The sequence below is a fragment of the Wolffia australiana genome, chromosome 8 (genome assembly GCF_029677425.1).
Source record: "Wolffia australiana isolate 7733 chromosome 8, ASM2967742v1".
Taxonomy (NCBI): Eukaryota; Viridiplantae; Streptophyta; class Magnoliopsida; order Alismatales; family Araceae; genus Wolffia; species Wolffia australiana.
Window position 1 is genome coordinate 17,046,638 of NC_135842.1, and position 13,860 is coordinate 17,060,497.

General features: G+C 41.6%; 2 protein-coding genes across 2 annotated transcripts; both read right to left on the reverse strand.

Moving 5' to 3' along the window:
• Window positions 1-5,545: 5,545 nt before the first annotated feature.
• LOC144707031 (UDP-glucose 6-dehydrogenase 1-like) lies at window positions 5,546-8,810 on the reverse strand. The gene has a single exon (XM_078580146.1). It carries the CDS (start codon window positions 7,035-7,037, stop codon window positions 5,703-5,705), a length of 1,335 nt encoding a protein of 444 aa, XP_078436272.1. The 5' UTR covers window positions 7,038-8,810; the 3' UTR covers window positions 5,546-5,702.
• A 135-nt stretch (window positions 8,811-8,945) lies between these two features.
• LOC144707032 (asterix-like protein) lies at window positions 8,946-10,805 on the reverse strand. The gene is made up of 3 exons (XM_078580147.1): window positions 10,554-10,805; window positions 10,262-10,362; window positions 8,946-9,208 (listed from the first exon to the last, which is right to left on the reverse strand). The coding sequence occupies exons 1-3, from the start codon at window positions 10,704-10,706 to the stop codon at window positions 9,139-9,141; spliced, it is 324 nt and encodes a 107-aa protein (XP_078436273.1). The 5' UTR covers window positions 10,707-10,805; the 3' UTR covers window positions 8,946-9,138.
• Window positions 10,806-13,860: the final 3,055 nt, after the last annotated feature.

Below are 13,860 nucleotides of genomic sequence, written 5' to 3' on the forward strand. Positions count from 1 at the left end.
ACTCGCGCTGACCATTTGGCCACCATAATTCCACCTCCCCAATTCTATCAGGTTTCTTCATCTTCGGTCAAGCCTCGCTCGTTTGTAGAAGCTGCTAAGGAACATGCTTGGCGACATGCCATGCATTCCGAATTTCAAGCCCATCTGCACAATGGCACCTGAACGCTTGTACCATTTCATCCTTCTCTTTGACTCCTCGGCTGTAAGTGGATCTATAAACTCAAACTTAACTCTGATGGTTCTGTCAACTGGCACAAAGCGCACCTCGTGACTCAAGGCTATCATCAGACCGCTGGGCTTGATTTCACGGAAACATTCAGTCTCATCGTTAAGGTAACTTCCATTCGTCTTCTTCTATCTATTTTCATTTTGCATCATTGGCACATTCATCAGATTCACGTTGCAACATTGCACATTTGCAACATGAGACTATCTACATGCATCAACTTCAAGGGTTTCATCACCCCCATTTCCCCTCTCATGTATGTCTTCTACGCAAATCTCTCTTTGGTCTCAAACAGGCACGTTGCACCTGGTTTCAAAAAATTTCTACTTATCTTCTTCACCTTGACATTTGCAGCTCACACACTCATTCCTCTTTGTTCTTTAAAATTGCTCTGACCTCTCGCATCTACCTTCTCATTTACATTGATGATTTCTTGGTTATCAGCTCAGATCACGTGGGGTATCCTCTCTCCTCATGTATTTACTTAAAGCTTTTGTCATTCGCGATTTAGGACCAGCATGTTATTTTTTAGGTATTCATCTTATTCCACATACTAGTGCTCTCATTCTCTCTCTGTCTTATTATTTATCTACCATTTTGCATCGTGCAAATATGTTTAGTTGTAATCCCACAATTACACCAGCTCCCACATCTCTTCCTTCTATGGAAAGTTGTGAATCATGTGATGTTACATTATATCGCCAAACTGTAGGATCCCTATAATATCTCACAATAATTACACCCGATATCTGTTATGCGGTCAATCGCGCTTCTCAACACATGCATAATCCATCGCTCAACCACTAGAAAGTGGCAAAAGATCTTGTACAATACTTACAGTGCAATCTTCATTTTGGACTTATGTTCTTTCTCTATTCTAGTCAATCTTTAAGCATTGTAAGTGATGCTGACTGGGCAGTCATGATCATCGCTCAACCAGCGGCTTCCTGATTTATCTTGGCTCAAATCTCATCTCATGGCATTCTAAGAAACAGGTCACAATGTGCCGATCAAGCACCAAGGCTGATTACAAATCCCTTACAAATGGCACGTCAGGATTGCTCTGGATTCAGTCGCTCTTACACGAGCTCCAATTTTACACAACTGGCACGCCTACTCTTTGGTTCAACAACATCGGGGCAACGTATCTCGAACATCGGGCCTACTATTTGGTTCATCACATTAGTTTGATATAGAAGCTATTAAAATATAAAATTTTAAATTTATTGGACATAGAAAGCATTTGTATAAGTGAATTTTAAACTAATTTATATTTTTATTATTTTCAAATATTTATTAATGAAGTATATATAATCTAATAAAATCTACTACGGAAATTGATTTAAATAAATTTAAAAATGGTAATAAAACATTTTTCCCAAATTAAATTGATTTATTAAAAAAACATACAGTAAGAGATTTTTAGTTAACTCAAAGTAAATACCTTATTTGGTATTTATACCCTGCCAGTAATTATTCAAGGCAGTGGTGTTAATGGTGAATGGATGTGTTTGACTATTGTGAACTGTAGGGATATGTCGGCAGATGGTTGCATGTTAGCAACCAAGGGGAACGGGACAAATGATGTAGCCTAATGTGGAGCTAATGAGTGGTGAAATCTAATGTGGAGCTTGTGATGGTGAAAAATTAGGCATTAATTGAAATAACCTAGAGTAAATTTGAATATATGAGTAAAAAGAGACATATCACACTAACCTCTTTCTCACGTGAACAATGGGGCGAGTGGTGCTTTCTATTCATGAGTACTGATATGAAGGTCAATACCTAGATCCATTTCTCTTGGAATGCGTTAACAGATTAAATTTAAATTTTGAATGAGCAAATTACTCTATTAATCATGATTAAGAATAAATTCTAAGATTTTCTTACTATATGGATTGGGGGGATATTTATCCATCCAAAATAATGGATGAATAAAAGAGTTAAAGATGGAACTACCCTCAAAATTTAAGAATGAAACTACTTCTACATCATTATCTATAGACATTTAAAGTTGGACAAATCTGACCAATCTGATTATTTGTCTCCTAGGTGATCCGTATAGTGGATTGCCAACATGGCAATAAATTTTAGGAATTACAGAAAAGTCCCAAGTTTCCTTAAAATATAAAATAAAATTTAATGTTATATCATATGAGTTAGAAAATTACTTTATTTATTCATTTAATTTTAAAATTAAATAATATACCAGAAATTTTGCAAAAAACCAGAAAACTTAGAAACTAATAAACCCTACATATCTAAAAACATTTTTAAATTATAAAAATATTTTATTTATGAAATTAATTTTATAATTTTTTTTAAAATATTATAAAGTTGAGAAAAATCCAATCACCATTCTAAAGTTTTTAATATGGATTCATGTTGTTTTAAGTGAAAATAAACACAAAATAGAGGAAACTAATATTAAAATTAGCATATTATTTGTGATTATCAGACATCAACTAGATGAAGGCTTTGGGAAGCTGAGGTGAGGGAGGTCAGACATTTTATTTATGTGGAAGATTTAAGAATGTTTGAGACATTCGACGTTCACCACTTTTATTTCTTGATATCCTTGTTAGACCTTATTTTTAAGTATTTAGTTTCTGGGGCATTCACACAAACTTAATAAGGTTTTCTCATCACTTGGGACTGGATACCTCTAAATAGCATTTATTACTAGCATAATAAATATAAAAAGATTATTCCACCATGAACTCGATCTCCTTCTATAGATAAGTAAATTGTATCTCATATACAACTAAACTGGAGTAGATAAAATGCAAATAATTTATTTCACTCTTTTTTATTCATGCCTTAGCCATTTGAACTTCTAGTGTGTGCATAAAACATAAATAAATAGATAAATGTGCATCATTAAAATGATGGACTTTTAAAATGGTGGATTTAAAATTTTCATTTAATCATACGATTTAATAGAGATATATAATACCCAATCACTCTTTTAATTTGGAATTTGCATGATTAAAATTTTTAAATTCACTACATAATGCATAACATGTAAATCTAGTAATTACATTTCCTCCACTGATATATCATAAAAATTAGTAAAACATATTTTGGATATCTTAAATTAACTTTGTTTAAATATTTTAAATATTTAATCTTATTCAACTATACTCAGCTGTTCTAATATAATCTAGCACCAAAGTCCAGTCTCATCTAACGCCTTCACATTATCTTTGTTGTGCGCTTATGACCTCTTTTGAGTTGTGTGTCGGCCCTATGTATTGTACTGGGACCCATGTGCTCATGTAGTCGGACCAATGTGTTTAGGCCATACTCATCCCCTACGTACGGGGCCCCTTATGACCAATTATGTGGGCCTTTTCATTAATTTTCTAAAGGGGAAGGCCACACTGATCCCCTATGTAAGAGGGAGGGGGTACCCTCATCAGAAAGAAGGATTGTTTGTTTTATTTTATTTTTTGTTTTTGATGTATTTACAGGATTTCCATAATGAATATGGCATACTTTAGAAAACCATAACGACGCCACCGTCGTCGCCAATGCGATCCCCGCCATTGCCAACACAGAAGCCAATGTTGCACCACTGGATGCCTACTCGTGCAGCCCAGCTGCCTGCCTGTGCCGCACACCTGTGGCCCCGACCGCCCAGCCACCCGATTGTCTACCTGCTAGCCCTGCGGCCGCCCGCCTGTACCGCCCTGCCACCTACCTTCCCCAAGACCGGTCGTTGCGCCACCTAGTAACCAACCCTGCCACTCCATCGCCACACCTTGCTGCAAGGTTGCAACTAGTCTGGTATGCACACACCTTGTTATACGATTTCATTATTTCTTTCAATACCTCCCGAGCGCATCTCCACTACCTGGATTAGGGTAGGTAAAGGTACAATTAACTTCCCAGATAGAATTTCTATTAATATGTCATTGGTTGAAATCATCGAGGGTGTGCGCGCAAGCAACAATAGGCTCCCAATGATTACTATTGGATGACGGTGCGGATTTGTGGGCAAAAGACACTGGCAACCAATAAGTCACGATAAGAGGGTCCTGGATATGCCAATTGGCTCCCAATGACCGGGACATTGTCATTTCCCCCGCACAATTGACGTTGGAATAGTTGTTTGATCCCAACTTGTTGTTCCTTATCAATCATGCTACATGTTCTTGGCACTATACAAAGTCCTGTCCTCTAGCACTGTACAGAGTACTATACTTTAAAATTCATATCTTTTAATTTTTAAGGCATTTCAAGTGAAAATTTGTACATTGGTTCCTAAATTTGGTTGTCTTTAAATCCATTGAACTGAAATAGATGAACAAGGAAAACACAAAACTACAAGAAAGTCCCCCCCCCCCACTCAATTCACTCTTATCTGAAACAAAAATTTAATCCACATATGCAACATATTCTGTTCTTTCAAGAGAGAAACTAAGAGATGTTCAATATTCTACTCAACACCGAAGCAAAAATATTTCCACGCCAAAGAATCGCGAGCAATGAACAAGGAAAACACAAAGTTAAAAGAAAGTCCCCCTCCCCCTCCGCCCAATTCATTCTCATCTGAAACCAAAATTTAATCCACATATTCGACAAATTCTGTTCATTCAAGAGAGAGACTAAGAGATGTTCAGTATTCTACTCAACACCGAAGCACAAATGCTTCCACGCCAAAGAATCGCGAGCGCCGAACAAGGAAAACACAAAATTAAAAGAAAGTCCCCTCCCCTCCACCCAATTCGCTCCATCTGAAACCAAAATTTAATCCGCATATTCAACATATTATGTTCCTTTTGAAGAGAGAGAGTAAGAGATGTTCAAATATTCTACGCAACACCGAAGCAAAAATACTTCCATGCAAAAAGAATCGCACGAACTAAGGAAAACACAAAACACTAAAACAAATCCATCCCAGCCACAACCTACTGCACTCTCATTTGAAACCAAAATTTAATCCACATATTCAACAAATTCTGTTCATTCAAGAGAGAGACTAAGAGATGTCCGACATTCTACTCAACACCGAAGTAAAAATATTTCCACGCAAAAAAGAATCGCGATCGACGAACAAGGAAAACACAAAACACTAAAACAAATCCCTCCTAACCACAACCCAACTCATTCTCATCTGAAACCAAAATTTAATCCACATATTCAACATATTCTGTTCTTTCAAGAGAGAGACTAAGAGATGTTCAATATTCTACTTAACACCGCCGCGAAAATACTCCCATGCAAAACAATCGCGAGCGATGAACAAGAAAAACACAAAAGACTAAAACAAATCCCCCACCTCCACTCAATTAACTCTCATCTGAAACCAAAATGTAATCTACATATTCAACATATTCTGTTATTTTCAATAGAGAGACCGAGAAATGTACAATATTCTACTCAACACGGACGCAAAAAATACTTCCATGCAAAAAGAATTAACAAGGAAAACACAAAAGATTAAAACCAAATCCCACAACCCACTTCACCCTCATCTGAACCAGGGATGCAGCGGCTTCCCCACAACGTAGACGACGAACCCAATCCGGCCGAGCTCCTCCGCATCAACCACGTTCCTCCCATCAAAAACAAACGCCGGCTTCATCATCCCCTCGAATATCCTCCGATAATCCAACCCCCTAAACTCATCCCACTCCGTCAAAACACACACCGCATGCGCTCCCCTCGCCGCTTCGTACGCGTCTTCCTTCACCTCCACCCCCGCCACCTCCGCCAATATCTGCTCCTCCGCCACCAGCGGATCGTACACCGCCACCGCCGCGCCCTCCGCCACCAACCCTTCACAAACGCTCGCCGCCGGCGACCCCCTCGCCTCGTCCGTATCCTTCTTAAACGCGAACCCCAGCACGGCCACCCTCTTCCCCTCCACAGTGTTAAACAAGGCGGACACCACGCGCCTCACGAAGCGGCTCTTCTGGTGCTCGTTCATGGCGATAACCTGGCGCCAGTACTCGGCCGCCTCGCGCAGGCCGTGGCGCTCGCAGAGATAGACGAGGCCGAGGAGGTCCTTCTTGAGGCAGGGCCCGCCGAAGCCGACGCCGGCGCGGTCGCCGAGCCCGACCGCGGCCGCGACCTGGCCCGCGTCCGCGCCGGTGGCCTCGCAGAGCGCGGCCATGGCGTTGATGGAGGAGACCCTCTGCGCGAGGAAGGCGTTGGAAGCGATCTTGGCGAGCTCGGCGGAGAAGAGGTCCGTGGTGATGATCTTCTCGGCGGGGACCCAGTTAAGGTAGAGGTTCTTGAGCGCCTGGACGGCTGCCCGGCCTCGGGCGGTGTCTCGGCCGCCGATGAGGACTCTGGCGGGGGTTAAGAGGTCGGCCATGGCGGAGCCCTCGGGGATGAACTCGGGGTTGGAGACCACGTCGAAGGATCCTCCGTCCTGGCTGAGGATTATCTCTATCGCGGAGGCGGTCTTGACGGGGACGGTGGACCGCTCGACGACGATCTTGTGGGAGGAGGAGACGCGGGAGATGAGGCGGACGGCGGTCTCGAAGGAGGAGAGGTCGGAGGCGTGGCCGGCGCCGAGGCCGGAGGTTTTGGTGGGGGTGGTGAGGGAGAGGAAGACGATGTCGGCTTCGGAGACGTGGCGAGAGACGTCGCAGCTGAAGTGGAGGTTGCGGTTGCGGCAGAGGCGGACGAATGCGGCGAGGGCGGGGGAGAAGATGGGGAGGTGGTCGCTGTTCCAGGCGGAGATGAGGGCGGGGTTGGCGTCCACCACGGCGACGTCCACCGACGGGCATTTCAGCGCTATCACCGCCATTGACCGGGCCCCCTCGTATCCTGCGCCTATACAGCACAGCTTCACCATCTTCTTCCTCTTCTTCTTCTTCTCTCTCTTCTTCTGTTCTCTCTTCTTCTCTCTTCTCTCTTCTTCTCTCTTCTTCTCTCTTCTCTCTCTCTTCTTCCTCTCTCTCTCTTCTTCTTCTCTCTCTCTTCTTCTCTCTTCCGCTTTCTCTTCTTCTCTCTCTTTTCTTCCTCTCTCTCTCTTCTCTCTTCCGCTTTATCTTCTTCTTCTCTCTCTTCTTCCTCTCTCTCTCTTCTCTCTTCCGCTCTCTTCTTCTTCTCTCTCTCTTCTTCTTCTCTCTCTCTTCTTCCTCTCTCTCTCTTCTTCTTCCTCTTCCTCTTCTTCCTCTTCTTCTTCTTCTTACTCTTCCTCTTCCTCCTCCACTTCTTCTTCCACTTCCTCTTCTTCCTCTTCTTCTTCTTCTTCTTCTTCTTCTTCCACTTCTTCTTCTTCCTCTTCTTCTACCGCTAGTACTATTCGCTCTAGAAATGGGCGAATGGAGAACTGGTAAGTATGGGAGTATGGGCTGAGAGGAGAGAGGGTGGGGGGGATTTATGGGGGGAGGCGCGTTGTATGGGAGAAACTGTACAGAGCCAACAGGTTCTGAATTAAGGCCGCGCTTTCTCTCTCTAGCTTCCGCGTTCTCTGCCTGTGGGCAACTGGGCGCTGGCGATTCGGTGGGAGTGAGAAAGAGGTAGAGCCAGATGTCATCATTGGGTGGATATGTCATCGTACTGATGGATGATCGTATAATTTGATATTCCTGTACGCATGGACAGATGGATCCATGGATGGATAGAAAAATAGATGGATAGATAGATAGATAAATAGATAGATAGATGGATGGATAGATAGATAGATGGGTTTAGGGATAGATGGATAGATGGGTAGACCAATAGATAGGTCAGTTCATAAGTGAAAGATTCATAAATAGAGAGATAGATGCATGGACAGAACAAGATAAAGAGAGAGAGATGGATTTATGGGCCCACCGTCTTGAAACCGCTATCTTACAAGGCCAGTACTAAGAGAACTGATTCCATTAATTCTCTCTGGCTGCCACCTTCGCGGAAATTGGGCTGTAAAACCGTGGGCCTGGCCATTGGCCGCCGTTTAACAGATTACTCAGATGACGTAAGAATAACGTCATTTACATTGACGTCGTCCGTTCATATGACGACGGTTAGTAGCCTATTCAACCGGACGCGGACGGGACGAATTTTTGTCCTTGGACGAAAAAATCGTCCCGTCTGAGGATACGGACGAATTTGGGGACGAAAATTCGTCCCGGGGACCACCGTACAGGACGGTTTTCACATCCGATGAACTGTCCAATGAATGTGGACTAAAAACCGCCGGATTCACATCCGATGGTTGAGATGTAGGCACTTGGCCTTGCAATGACAATTTGCATCAAAGTCCCTGTTTTTTTGCGTCTGTGCAAACAGACGCCGCTCAGAATTAATTGTACATATGTCCTTTTGCATTCTCTCTCCTTCATATTTTCCTTAAAAACCTTAGAAAAATATATATTAATACATTAAAAATATAAAATGGGTTTTTTTCGTCCGGGACGAATTTCGGGACAAAAATTCGCCCCGGGAGGACTGGACGGGACGAAAAAACCATCCCGGTATGATTGGACGGGACGGTTTTTTATTGTTGGACGAAAAACCATCCCGCCCTTCGTCCCAGGACGAACTCTGAACGTCGGACGGGACAAAATTCGTCCCGTCCCATCCATCGTCCACGTCCGGTACAATCCGCAACTATATCATGTGTACTATATCATTATCCACGTCAGGACAAAATTCAACGTCGACAGATGACGTAGCCATCTTCGTCGATGACGAGAACGACACAAGATCATGTGTATTATATCATGTGTAATTCAACTTAGGGTGAATGAGAAGTTTAAGGCTATTTTGCATAGAAAAAAAATGTAGGATCAAATTATCACGGGGATACCATCTTTCTGGAGAAATAAAACCTGAAATAGAAATAAAATAAGTTACATGGATTTAGCAAAGAACACTAGGCATTATCATTCATAACATGATATCTCTCAGTGAGCTTATTTTGCAACAGACTAATCATTGGAGGATGATCTCCATGTCTCTCTCTTTTAACCTTTTGTCGAGGAGGAGGAACGAGATGTACCCAAGTAATTTGTCACAAAACCCATGATGACAAACCTGCCAATGTTCGGATGATCGATCATATCAGTAAGTAAGAGCAAATGAGATTTATCAAGTTAATCAGTATCGGCGTAAACGAAAAAAATTGCAGGTCACAGAGATAGATAATTGAAGCCATGTTGCTGAACTATAAATGCAACGAATTGCCGAGAAACAAGTCAAATACATGCATAAATTATTTTTTTAAGGTGAGAAGAGGGCAATTAAGCGTCCACGAAAGGATATGTCCACATTTATTTCACATTCATTCAGCAGAAAAGGCTGTGTCGCGAAAATAGACTTCCTGGCCGAAAAAACAAATTTTTATCACGACAAAACTCGATGTTCACTCCAGTGTTTTGGGATTTCTTTTATATTGCCCTTTAACTGACCTTTCTTTTATAAAAGAAAGGTCAGAATCTTCGTTTGGCAGATTATTTGAAAAAATTATCAATCCTAGGCGATAGACGTCCATATTATCAAATCAGTACAAATCCTTTTCATATTTCCAAACTCTATGTTCATCTATCCCTTAATTTTATCCATTCACTTAATTTTAAGGATATAACATGCCGCTATTCTACTCCATTATACACTTTTCAGACACATGATTAAAAAAGTAAAAGGTAAAAAAAATGTCTTGAAACTTTTAACAGGCAAGGGATTCGGAGACAAGTCAATCACGGCTCAGACTCATTCCAATGGTTCGACAAGAGGATAATTCTTTAAATGAAGGAATTACAATATAGATGGTCGATGAGGAAAATAACGTACTAAATAATGAAGATTCCATCATGATTCTGTTTCTCATTCAAATGTACCAGAAGATCTCGTCATCAAGAGCTTGAAATGTGCCGATTTCACGTATATATTTTATTAAATATCCATCCCAACATTTTAGTACATTGCAACGCATAGAGAAGCAAGAAACGAATGTGATGAATGGATTTGCAAGAAAATACAAGTTTCGGTCTAAAGCGCAAAGGACAACGTTAATTGAGCACAGTGGGAGAAAATTGCCCACCTCAGAAATCAAAAAAACAAAGGAAATGTACATGACAGTAAGCTCACATCACGGCCATAGATATCTGCTTAAGATCGCTTTCGAGGTTCTTCATGTTAACAAGCGCCTGAGCGCAGAAAATCAGCGACAACCACGAGCAAACCTTGTACTGCGCAAAAAAGGCACCAGAAAACAAATCAGGACGCAAGTAAACCAGTTAAATACGCACAAAGAAGTCGTGCAAATAGTAGAAATACAGAACGACGATTCGGAGGCAAGTTGACGATTACGCAGATAGTGAAATCAAAAAGGGGATACAATTCAGATCAAAGAGAAGCCAGACATTATGAAATTGATTACCCGGAACATAACTCCGGCCATGGCGAGAAGCATGGCGAGAAATCCAGAATAATCGACTGGGAGATCCTGCGGGGAAACCGTCGGAGGGACGTAAGGCTTGGCGGAAGAAGGTTGCCTCGGATCGGAAGCAGACGACGACGAAATTTCCTTCATTTTCACGATCAAGATCCCTCCGCGATCAACCCTAATTTCTCCCGATGCGGCCTCCTCTTCTCTTATTCAATTCCCTCATTAACCTCCACGATCGTGGTAAACTTAACCGGAAATATATAAAGAAAACATCGAAAATATAGTAATACTATAATCTTAAGAAAGTATGTACACCTAATTAACCACTCCGTGCCTTTAACACATACCTAAACCTATACCATAAGTATAGTTTCGGATAGAGAACGGCAACTGTCATCCGTCACACATCACGGTGATGGCAACGTGAGAGATGACATGACGGTGAAGGTGACGGTGATGAAATTAGGGGCCTGTGACGGTGACGGTGACGGTGACAGACGGCGAACTGGGTGGTGACATGATGGTGACGAAGGGCCTCGAACGAGTGACGTGACGGGACGGCCGAGATTTAAGCTTAAGAATGATAAAAAAAGCTTAAAAATCGTTAGATTTAAGCTTTTCGATGGCCGAGATTTTGCCACATGGCGTCGCTAACATGATTTCTTGGCATTTTGCAGAAAAGTCCCTGCATTAATTTGCGCATGCAAAAGGATGCCGTCCATAGATAATTGGAGATATGCCCCTCCAATTCTCTCTCTTCCGTATGGTTGTTTTTCTCGTCACATGTGACGGTGACTCCGTCCGGTGACGGGGACGTGACGGGGACACCACAAATCATGACGGTGACGCGAACGTGACTGATTTTTCCGAAATCCTCAGACATGTAACGGGATGGTGACGGGACGAAACATTCGTCACGTCAACATCTGTCACGGATCATCATCCATCCTGTCACATCCGAGGCATCACGTCCCAGACGTGCTGTTTCCTAGTTTCTGATCGTCCCGGACGTGACGTCCGGAATCCGTCCAGGGACGTGGACGGGACGGTTTTTTCGTCCAAGACCTCCGGACGGGACGGTTTTTTCGTCCGAGTGGAAGAAAACCGTCCTTTCCATTCGTCTCGGGACGAATTTCCCTCCAGGTTTTCGTCCAACAGCATATTGTAAACCGTCCCGTCAGCGTTGCTGCACTGTAACCATAAGCTTTGGTCTGGTTGCGGTCGTGCCTCCGTCTGATCATCTTGACTAGTCAATGTCAAAGTTAAAGAAGAAAAGTCAATATGAAAATATTTAGTAGTTGGGAGATCAGAAATGGTTTGATGAGTCCAAATATTTATTAATGGTTTGCAGAAGAACGACACCGGTGACAACCGAGTGTTTGCAAGGGGCTGGTGCGGAGGGCGAGGTGGTGACGGTTTACAGTCTGCTGGTGACGGAGGACCAGATCGTGGTGGCGGTGGTGATGGCGCGGGACACAAACAGCGAGCGGAGCACATGCAGTGTGAGTGTTGATGGAGTGGGATGGGTTCTGGGGGCTGGATTATCAAAGGATTAACAATGAGATGATGGAGCCAGTGTTTGTCTTTTATAGACAAAACATGGTTGATGGAGAGGACCTGCGACGGATTGGGTTTGTCGTCTATGTTCATGGGCAAACTGTTGCATCCCTGATATTGAAGATCTCTTAGTTTCCAAAAGGGTAACAGCCTTTTGGGGGTTAGTATTATGTCTGAGTGCTTTTCTATCTAGAAAATGGTTTAAATTTAGTTTTAGATGAGTTATAAGTACAAACACTGACATGGGCCCCTCGAAAAAAACCTCTGGAAATTGCATTAACTGGCTTGACCTGTTATAGACTAATTAGGTTCTGGTTGTTGGTGGGCTGTCACTGCACCCAATTTGGCTTAGACATTGACTCATCTAATTTCAATAATAATTTGTTGTTCAGAAAATTGATAATCATGATAAATTTTACCATATGTATAATTGGACAATGAACAAACAGTTAATGGTTAACCTAGAATGACCAGACAAAGGCAGTTAACCTCCTCCGTAAATTAAAATATCAAATTGGTTTAAGTTATAGATATTCTCTCATCTGCATCACCACTTGGTAGATTTTAATTTAATGATCAGTGGTCTCCCTATTTTGTTGTATTGGCATGATCAAGGTCAAAAAAATTGAAAATGTGTTACCAATGAGTCATTGAATTATGTGACTATATGAACAATCGAGAGAGAAGATAAATCAGCTTAGATTGGATCCAAAATCAAAATATTTTCATTAAAAAATTTTATGACATTTTAAAATCAATTAAATTGTTTTGAAGTTCATCTGAGCCTGAATTGAACTTTGTAACATATCTGAGTTTCAAGAGGGGACGGACTAAAGTTGACTTGATAATTATTAAAGTTATATCGATTATATTTATTTTAATGTAATCAGTATATATTTGCGAAGCGCAAATTTTGGGATTACAATGAAAAAGTGGAACAAAGTGGAGAGTGACCCAGTGTTTGGATCAACTTATTATCACATCGCATATTTTTCTTACTAACATGTTTTATCAAGATGGGGGCGGAAGAAGATATCAGCCATTAAGCTTGGTAGTATGGAATAGGATGATGAGTAGAAGTAAACTTAAATCATGGAAGTATACTGTCAATGATAAATTTTCTTTTTTTCCTTATATTTTGTTAGTCTAGTTTAGTGGGATTTGGCTTTGGAGGCCTAGAAACCTGATAGTGTGATAGTTTGGGGTCAGTGCTCCCAAATAACTATGTAGGACATGAGAATTCCCAATATAATATTGTGAAATAGCATGAATATGTTATAAAGTTTTATTTTACACACTTTGCCTCATGTATCCACTACCAAGATAGGATGCAACCCTACTAAATAAATATCCAGTTTTCATTTGCTTAAACCAACCCTCATGTTATTCGCATAATAGAAATTAGTATCCAATACTTTGATAAATGAGTCAAGGGTTGGAAAAAGTGAACCAACGCTAGGATGGGAAACAACTGGGTAGCTTGGTGCTCAGAGAAGAGAAGCAGTGAGATCCAATCCATGAAGGCCTAGATAAAAGAGACCAATGATTTTCATATGCAGACAACACATGCAATATAGTTTAGTCTTATATGGTTTATTTGATTCCTTATCAAAGAAGATAAGGGTTACGTGGGCTAGAATATATATTGGGCACTGGAATAGTGAGGAGATAAGGGAAAATGAGCCAAAAAACTCAGGGAAAATCTCATTTTAGGTATAAATCACCAAGTGATTGCCACAGC